Here is a 10,405-nt window from a genome sequence, read left to right as displayed (position 1 = left end):
ACCAGTTCTACACTAACATTTTAGCAAGAAACAACAATGGCTACAATGAATATACATGACATCATGACACACTAAAATAACTTTTGGTAAAGGTATGTGAATTGTACGAAAGCGTTTCTCTCCTCAGAAATCCTACTAAACTAGGCTTAGATGGACTTGCTTAGTTTTATCATCATTCAGTATAAAACTGCATTAAAAAAATCAGTTAGTCATTCCTTTTAACCTCAGTGGCAGGCCAGCAACAATGTTGTGATGGTCACTGGTTATGCAACGTGATCTTGAAGCATTAGGCTGAACACTGCTAAAGATCAGATTGTCTTCAACTATCATCAACTTGCTTTTAGTTCAGTTGAGTGGCAAAACCAATTATCCATTATATCAAGATAAATGAGGGCCAGTATTACTGAGGAGAAAAATTTCTACTTGCTCCAACTGTTCCTCCACTTATTACCTTGGGTCAGATAAGAAAAATGATAGATCTTATTCTGCCAGTTCCCTTCCTGGACACATGGCTCTTGATACCTGCACAGCTACAAAGCACCTGAAGAGCTAATGACTCACTAGGAAAATGCAATCCTTTGGAGACTCGAGATGTAAAATTAGTTTAAATGTAATAGAGTGTTCTGCATAGTCCTTCCCCCCTTCGTTTCAAACTCCATAGTCTGCAGAATAAGCCATGCAGACCGATTTCTACCTACTCAATCTAGAGCTGTATGTGATGGAACATCTCAAAAAAGGACCAAACCTTATGAATAAAGTTTGATTTTAGAATATTTGTAACAACAAATCCTCCTTCTGTAAGTCTCTAACATAAAAACAAGTATGTGTGTTTATTTTTATTGGGTTCCCCATGGCTGACTACTTTAAAATTCCTTAAAATGTAAGGAGTTCAAAAGAATTCATGCACTCAGGCAGCACGTTGTAGGGTTGGCTTCAGCGCTGTTTCTTCTGAGAGTCCAGAAACTGAGTATGCAAGATGCATGAAAAAATGAAACAAAAAATCCAGTCTGGAATTTTTAATAAATGTTATAAAGCCGTTAATAAAAGGGGCAATTATCAGATGCATAAACGATTCACTAAGCCATCACATACACAAGCTGCAAATGCAGTAGACCAATAGGACATTTAGAACAAGGGAAAGAACGAGCACACAAGGACTTTCCCCACTGTAAAAAGCTTTGAAAAGCACATTTATGCAAGCACTAATTAAACTATTAACAGAAGCATTCTTTTATTTACAGATCAAATATACCTGATGAGAAGCCCCCTTTCTTCACTGTCCAACTGACTTGGAGAAGTCGATAACTTACATATCTCCAAAATATTACCCTTTAGATGATGGTATTTTGCTACCTAAAACATTGGTTATAACAGGAATATTTGTTTCCTTATCAGCGACAGAACTCTCCATTACTCAAAAACAGAGAAAGGACATTATGGAAAAATGTAATCATTTTTTTCAAATATAGTCCTCCAGCGTCAAGAATAAAACCAGGATGTTTGTCTCTGAATGGTATAAGAGAGAGAGAAAGTTTCCAGCTTTATTCTTCACTAAGTTCTCTTGCTGGAGAAGAATTTTCTGTTTTATCTTAATAGACTCTAGGTTCTACTTGTAAACCATTCATATCCAGTAGCCATACTGGAATAGGCAGCCGAACTGAATTTCATCTTTAATGGTTAAAAGTATAAGGAAGCAAGAGAAAAATCTTTTGAAATTTGTAAGATTTTAATTTTAAGGCAAGAATTATGAACTTCTAATAGTTTCTGTCATTCACAAGAATTCCAGCATTTCATATCAGCTACAAGTGCTATCAATATCTATATAAAAAAATATAACCTGTAGGGAAATAAACAGGAACACACTGTTCATATACAACATGACAACTGATGGTTACATTTTAACTAGTGATCACCATAGCACGGATATTACTAAAAGACAACAAAATATACAAAGACCGTGGGTTCTTAAGAGGGATAGAAATAAATGAGAAATACATTCTTAGAGGGATAGAAATGACTGACAAATACAGCACCAGCACAGTGAAGAACAAGTAGGTCCACCCTGTGGTCGGAAGCCCTATCTTGAGAGAAGCCTCATCTATTTTCTTGGTTCCTCATGGGTCAATATAGGGTTTCATCTTAATTTGATACACCTCAGACAACTATAGCTGTTATCTCCAGTAAGTGGCATCAAAAACTAATGCAGAGAGGTACAGCAATTCCATCTACACTGCTGAGTATTTTGAAATTGTTCTATACAGCTGGAGCAGAGAAGCTTTTCAAAACACTGATACCAAAACCAGAAACATTTAATTTTTCTTGGTAAGAATTACAATGTCACATCACATGACAGGCAATTTACACTTTGAGACGTGATTTTCACTGATGAGACATACCTGAGTAAAAATATTGTGAGTCTGGCTTAAAATCCACCTTCCATCAGCATCAGGAGCTACTAATAATTTCAAAGTCCCTATGTAAACATCAGTACACAGGGTCCAGAAATGTGGATCATGTAAACTGTAAACTCCTTGCAACTGCTGCACCTAAAAATACAAGCAAATTTTAAAAAATATATTTCAGAAAATGTTTTTCTGTACTATGTTTTTTTTACAGAAAATATTACAAAAGCCGATGCATTCTTTTACTTCTAGTTCACTATGCAATTTGTGGTATTTCACTTAAATTCCTTATTACTATCTCAGTAATTGTAAGGAAGGTGAAAACATACACATTGTATGTATGTGTCATGATTTTGTACCTTGCTGCATTTACATTCTACATATATTTTACTGAAACCATTTCTGAAAACAGTGATGTCCAAGAGAGAAAAGTCAGTTATTAAATTTGAGAGAGCATTCAATTAAAACAGCAATTTTTGCAAAGGCAGGAATTTTCCCATAAAAGAATTTGTGAGAGATTCTAACTATTAACAGAAATATATTAATATTTCTGAGGGCTTAGGTTTGTCCTTTCAAAACCCTTCTTTTTGCTCTGTGACGATTACAATCCTGTAACTTCCTGAGGAAAGATAGCACTCCTACAAGTGCTTTGTATTAACTTTGCAAAGGCGCTTCAAATGTTCAGGTCATGACACAGTAATAGGTAAGTTAAACAGGAGTACCAGGAGAGGTCAAATACAGAGTAATCTACGTACTCTTATAAATAATTTCCAATGCTACTCCACCTCACTTTACTAAGAACTAGATTTTGAGGGAGACAAAAACTGAACAAAACAGAAAAACATTACGCACTTTGTATCAGCACAAAGTACTTTGAGAGGAAAAGCTTCAGGATCTATTTTTCTAAATCAACACAGCACGTTTTAAAACACAAACTGAGTTGAAGCTACATAAAATTTAGGACTTCAGAAAGATAAGAATCAAACTGGTACCTCCATTTGTACAATCTAAGGAACCTTGGAAAAACATCACAAAATATCCTCATACACACAGTTGGGGCTCATTCAGTCAGCAGCTTGATCTGAAGCAAAAATGGCCTAAGAGCTCACCCTTTGGTAGCACTGAGGCAGGGCGTTTTCCAGGGATGGAGGAGTTCGCTGCATCAAAATTCCAATGGATTCTTTTAAAAGTGGAACAATACTGGAAAGAAAAAAACGGAAGTTAGCTACTATTACATTTTTCAAAAAATGCAGAACAAAGAGCACCATAACATTCCCTAATGCTCTTGAAGAATTTTTCTTCAGTTGTTTCACCAGAAGCTGAGAAAGATGCCATGAAAACCTGGTACAGAAAATAAAAGAATTGACGAAATTGCTATGATGTCTTACTAAAGGCAAGTAGTAAGATTTTCCACAGAGACAACTGGTGACAATCACAAAAGATTAATAGTTTAATCATGGGATTTGAGATGAAATCTCTTAGTGTCTTAAAAGTTATATGAAAAAGCAGCTGGTAAATATAGCTCAAAACCAAAGCCTACTTCAAGGGAAATCACTCACAACCAACCATAAAAATATGCAGCTGAAATGGGTTTTGCTTTTGTGTTTGGCTTAAGGCATATTTTTCTTATGAACTAAGATAATAATGGGGAGATCATAAAACAAAATTAGTATGGACCACTCCAGCTATAACAAAGTTATTTTGTCAGAAACAGACAACTTAGCATATTCTTGAAGTGTAGGGTCTCATCCAAGCTCAAGGATTAAACATTTGGAAGCAATTAGAAGTTCCCTCCTGGCCAAATGGTCTTGTTTAATCAGCAAACTAAGGTGACACTTAATACCCTTTATTATTATTATTACTTTCCTTTTTTTTTTTTTTAAATAAAACCAGGAGACCAATAAGGCCATACCCTGAAGCTACCACTAAAAATTTATACTCTCACTAAGTATGCAGTATGGCGGTTTTTTGTTTAGGAGTAGTGCATCATGTCTGACTCAGTAGAGCATCCTAAAATTTTCAAGACGACGACAAATATCTATAGCCCAATACTGAAACTTAAACAATAATCTAATTTCAAGAGCATGTAAGTCACCTAACACTCTAGACCAAAAGTGATGACATATTTCAGAAACTGTAAGCTGAATTTCAGTGTTCAGCGCTGGCATCACAGCTCGAGTATGTAGAGTGATGGGATAAAAAGCAATCAGAAAACATTTGCAAGAGATTAATTGGGCTGTCTGTTAAAGAAAACTGCAGAAGTTTTGTTTAAAATCTCATGAATCGATGCATAGGCCAGCTGTATATTTGCAGATAGTGAACAGCATGACCTAACTATTCCTTTCCATTTTTAAAGAGATGGTTCCATTTGTACATGGAAGCAGTGCTGGCTGATCAACTGCTCAGCTCGCTCCTTGGCTAATCCTTAGCCAGGGGTGGGAGGGAGTTAGAGGGAGCATGACTCTTGTCTAATGAGCCCCTGGAAAAACAGCCACCCTAAAATTAAGTCTCCTTGCAGGCACACTAGTTATTCTAGCCAAATTCACTGCCTGATGCACTCCATAACGTGGCCTCACACAGTTGCACTGCTACCAAGGAATCAGTTCAGAAATAGGAAGAAGCAATTAGGGGCAGGCAGGAGTTGCCTAAACTGGACCTGTCACCAAGACAATTAAACATTTAGCAATGCAATAACTGTCAATCTGTCTAAAGGAAGCTTAATTGGAGTGTCACATTCTACAGACAATGGATTACAGAAGTTTAGGGAAAAAGGTTCTCTTATCAATAGACCCATCTCACTAAATAATGTCCATGTCACAAGCATTACATCAAAGGGAGCTGGAGCTGCCAAAATACGCCATGGCTGAATTGATTTCAGTTTAACTCACTACTTAAAATGCAGGTTTGCTTCTTAAAAAAATCCTTGAAAGACCAATACACAAGTTCAGGATGCAAACTGAATACAAGATTTTTGAACACTGACTCCATCCCCATAAATTTAACAAGGTCCCTCTAACATACGTATCCAAAGGCTTCAAAAAACCACACATGTACAGGCTGCATATTTTTTCCCAGGGAAAGGACTAAAGGAATGGAGTATGTAGGAGCTTGCCTTTTTGTTGGAACATACCACTAAGAGTGAAAAAAATCCATGAAACAAATCTAACAAAAAAATGTCTGATTTGCACAACTTATTTACATTATTTGATAAAACTGATGTACATTATCTGATGGAATGGAAATGAACTGGTAAGTAGGAGATTTGGAGAAACAGCCTACGGAAATTTAAGACTAAGAGGTTAGGCATGTTAACCCATTCCAAAAAATGATTTGGTCAGTGAAACTGGTTGATTCATTCTGGAACAGGACGCACATTGAGAAGAGGAAGTTAAAACCCCGTTAGAGAGCTTTTCAGCTGAAGATGCATTTAAAATTAAGATCTGCTTCATTCTGAAAACCTTGCTGCCTAAGAAACTGATCTCCCAAGGTTAAGTCTATGCAATCAGCAGGGTGTGTACAAGCACCAAAGACTGTCTCTCTTTGCCAGGCAATGGGATGCAGTTTTAAGCAGCATGTATTGGAACCATTAGCTCAAAATCAACTAATATACGAAAGGGTGAATGGGGAAAGACACTCCACTCCTAGTATAGGTGGTACAGCTTAAAAGATAGGCTCCCTGCTGGCAAGATTTCACCTATTCATGTTTTTGTAATGGCTCCACACTAAAGCATTAGGAGAGAAACCTCCTGTGCAAGTTTTTGCCAATAATGCTGCACAAGTTACGCTTTTACCCAGACTTCACAAAAAAGCTAAAGCCATGGCATTTAACTTAAACAGCAGCATCTTAAAAGTCCAAATAATAGAGGTAAATCGGGATGTGGCTTGATACTGTGGGTGAAAGTTGAAGCATATCCCAGGTCACACCTCCTTCCTCCAACTTAAGACAGTGTTCAGCTACAAATTTATCTTTGTATATCTTTTTCTGCAAAGCTAAAAAGGCCAAAAGACAGCTGCGGTGATGTGATATGCCCTCACAAATGCTGTTAGAGCACAGAAGTCCATGCATGCATCTCTGCATCCAAAAAGACACTATCTTACAAGGTAGTCTTTTATTGTAAGCGAAACTAACATGACCAACTATAGAATCCAGTTTTCTGACGTCTCAGGTTTTCCGTTGTTTCATGCATACTACTGAAGAACAAAACCTTTAATTAAAAACCAAAACTCCACACAGTATGCTCTTTTCTCAAATACTAAGTAAAAACCAGTATTACTTAATCACCAGGAGGCACTAGAAATATTAGTCCCATCTCATGTGACTGAAGAAAACACTAGGAAAGATGATGATACCAAGCAGGCTGAAAATGTGGTTAGAGAATTTGACCAAGCTTTCCTTTTTTTTGGATTAGTCATTAGTGCAAAATACACGTGCAGCAACTATTGCACTGGTACTTCCCCCTTTTTTTTTTAGTTTACAAGAAGATTATTGAGGAAAATAAATAATGCTGAATTCTCACCAAGTGGAGAGTTTTTTCATGCATAAGCAGGCTGTAAGCTTTGCTGCTAAAGCAGACACTATTTTCCAATCGTCTCTGATTACCAAGCCTTGAACCTAAAATACTACACTCTTTTACAAGACAATGGAATTTGAAAGAGGCACTAACCCACAGCAAGACTCGGGACATAAACATGTCCTCTACAAAAGCTGTAATAGCAAAAGCAGCTAATGCGTGCAAAATGAGTTAGCAGCACATCACACTTTCACACACACTGTTACAGAGGAAGCAAAAGGTGTTCAAACAGATAAAAGCTATTGACATGAATCTGATAAATCCAGCCTGCCTCTACTACACATGGCTTGATTAACAATGAAGAGTGAAAGCGTCAGACTCTTAATCAACTTGCATCGCATGCAGATAATACTCATACCTATTCCAGTCCCATCCTGTTTATGCCACTGTTTTTGTAGGCATAGCTAGCAAGACTCTGGCGTTATCATGATCTTGGACAGCAAGGCTGAAAACAACTCCGGGGTAAAGAACCCTTTACACAGTCATTGTAGTCAGAGCACAGCAGGAAATTCATTTAGTGCTCTCAGCACTACAGAAAATAGAGGATATTTGTGACAGATTTTGTGGAAGGTAAAAAAACACTGCTAAGACTCAAGACCAGCTATGGTTCTTCAAATACTATAGCTGAAAATCTACAGTCAGATTTCAAAATCTTTTTTTCCAGCCACCACCCCATCTCCAATGCCAAGACTGTCAGCCTATACAGAACTTTAATAAATTTTTTCCATTAGGCAATGGCAATTTTAATCAGACTGCAGACTTTGCTCAAGACAAGGATCACAGGTTTAACATTTACTTTTCCAATTCTAAATTGCCTGTTCTCCTAATAATGCAGTACTTTGATTCTCAAGCAAGGCTGGCAGATACCACTACCCTGTAAAGGTAGTGCATGCCATTTAGCAATGATGGCTCAAAAAACCACCAGTGACAAGCATGCTGGTTTGGGGGACTTTTGCTATAGAACATTCCTTCTGAGTCTTAGCGAATGCAGCACTTCATTTAAAAAAAAGTAATTTTTTATACTGTTATGCCCCAAACATTACAGGCGTATACCCCAAACATTACAGGCATGTCCTCCCTGAAAGCTCTTTCATATAATATCATGTTCAAGCAGCTCTAGACCTTATGAAAAAATGATGTAACCCATGGAAACAACTTCACTAAATGACTGAAGTAAATTGCCTCATTTCTTTGACCACTTAATATGTAGTCTGCATGCTTTATCCAATCTTGTATCATATTTAGTCTACAGTGCCTTTCTAGAAACATGTGGCTCTAATAGTGGTTTCGGACAAACTTCTTGCTTCATACTGGAGCTGTGGCTTTTGCTTGATGACTAATTTCACATAGCTGATTGAAATACTAAAATTGCTTCAATATTTCAGAATAAGGCTTAGAATCCTAAGGCTAAAAACCTAAATGAACATGTAGTTTTAAATATTAAAAGCAGTTTAGAGACTTGAGAAATGGTTTATTGATTCACGCACATTAAATTATGAGGAAAACACCTTAGAAAAAACTTGAAGACTGTCAACCTGAACAACTATGAAATAGCGAAGCTTTTTTTTTAAAAAAAAAGACTTCAAACAAAATGCTAGTAAAACAGACTCGTCTATTTTAAGCATGCCCTATTTATGCTTTATAATTAAATGGACCCTTGCATGAGATAGTACAGAAAGTAATCAAAGAAAGATTCATCAGATATCAGTGGTAGCATCCAGGACCACTGAAGAGCTATAATCCCACACCAGCTTCACCCTTCAGAATTGGCCATAGATTTATAATGTAGAGATTTTAAAAGATTACAGGATATAGCCCTCCAGTTGAGAAACCACAAACTACCAAGTCCTCTGCTTGTCAAGACTCAACAGATGGTTGTTGCCTCAACATCAATGGAGAAAACAACTTTCTACAGCAAGTAAAAGCATAATGACATTTGCGAAATGGAAAGTATCTGACTTTATGCCTTTGCATATATCAGAACAGTAATATGTGGGCTATTTTTCTTCCTCCAAAAACATAAATTTTAAAGCATGAGATGTAATAGGTATTAACAATATTTCGTTATAATTCTACTGAAGACAGGCTTTTACTGGGATGTAGACAGTCATAGTCTACTAAAGGGAAGTGACTGATCTTACCTGTCCATACTCCAGTAAGAGCTACCCGATTTCTGCTTCCACTAAGCTTGGAGGTGTATTTATTTGTCAGTAAAAACAACCTCAGAAGCATCGCACACCGGATTTTCACTGTCCAGCCAGAATGTTCTGCGCTAACTCACGAGGAGCTAGGCAGAGAATATGTCACCTTTGAGCAGCCTTAGTGAAGGATCACAGGAGCAACACAGAGCAATAATGTCAGTAGTTGTCAGTTTGCACTAATTACAGATGTTGTCTACAAGAAAGCTCAACCATTTCAATTAAAAGCACGGCTTGACTTCTCTGAAAAGGCGTTGCTCAACCCTTCGTGCATCTGCACAAGACAAAACAGGTTAGAAATTAGAGGCTGTACAGCTTTATATTGCAACGATAAGTTCTTTAGTCATCTTATACAGATATTTTTGTGATTTCTTTTGGCAAGTGTTGCCATCATTTCAGAAAACTGAACAGAGAAGACCCACTAATAGGAGCAGACTTGAGTAAATCAGAGAGAGCTGCCCAACACTGAAGCAAGCAAACACTCAACATAAAATGAACAAAGTTATTTCATTTAGACACAAACAATCTTGGATTAAGAGCAACAATTCCCCTCTGCACTCACGTGCAACTGCTTTGATATTCTACTCACTTATGAGACATAGTTCCACAGAAGAGAATAAGGATTTGTGTTCTGCCTTTATTCCCTCTTTGGATACATAAGTATCCCAGAAAGAATACAGATTAAAAAAAAAAAAAGAAGGAACCCTGGATCAAACCTAAGCCCTGCCCATGCCCTGCGCACTCTGTAAGTCAAACACAGACCATTAAGCAGTAACTTGGAGGATACATGATTGAAGCCAAATTACTACCAGGTTAAGTGGTATATGCACATTTTATTCAGCAAAAAAAGCAAAAAATTTAAGGAAATTAAAACAAACTCTATTCTACAAAGCTTACACCTTTGCCTGATACACTTGAACTACAAAATGTTACACATTCCTAAAATGTATGCATTTTGTATTTAAAATCTAATGACCTGTATGAACACAGTATCAACAGACTTTCAACAAAAACACAGCGTACTGCAATGTCATAAATAAATTGCAAAAGCTACTTTATGACCTTAAAGTACACTAAAAAAATCTAAGTGTACTACGATACCCACATTTTGATTAAATATTTGCTTGGACATGCAAAGTGTAACATACTAATGCAGATTTACTGGTATATATTTTTAAATTAAACTATGTTTAATCATCAGTTTCAGGAAAATTATGGAATTGAATTGCAAAGT

The 10,405-nt window shown here is 36.8% G+C and overlaps 1 protein-coding gene across 5 annotated transcripts in view; it reads right to left on the bottom strand.

Annotated features, from left to right (window-relative positions):
• Positions 1–10,405, bottom strand: part of SLC30A7 (solute carrier family 30 member 7) — a 33,984-nt gene that overhangs the window by 5,533 nt on the left and 18,046 nt on the right. For all 5 annotated transcript variants that reach the window (XM_075156436.1, XM_075156432.1, XM_075156435.1 and 2 more), the window contains 2 exons: positions 3,512–3,602; positions 2,397–2,546 (listed from right to left, as the gene is read on the bottom strand). In XM_075156436.1, the coding sequence (XP_075012537.1) occupies positions 2,397–2,546; positions 3,512–3,602 (241 nt within the window). The remainder of the gene's footprint in view (positions 1–2,396; positions 2,547–3,511; positions 3,603–10,405) is intronic.

This window comes from Calonectris borealis, chromosome 8 (assembly GCF_964195595.1).
Source record: "Calonectris borealis chromosome 8, bCalBor7.hap1.2, whole genome shotgun sequence".
NCBI classification, from domain to species: domain Eukaryota; kingdom Metazoa; phylum Chordata; class Aves; order Procellariiformes; family Procellariidae; genus Calonectris; species Calonectris borealis.
This window is presented reverse-complemented; position numbering and strand designations above follow the sequence as displayed.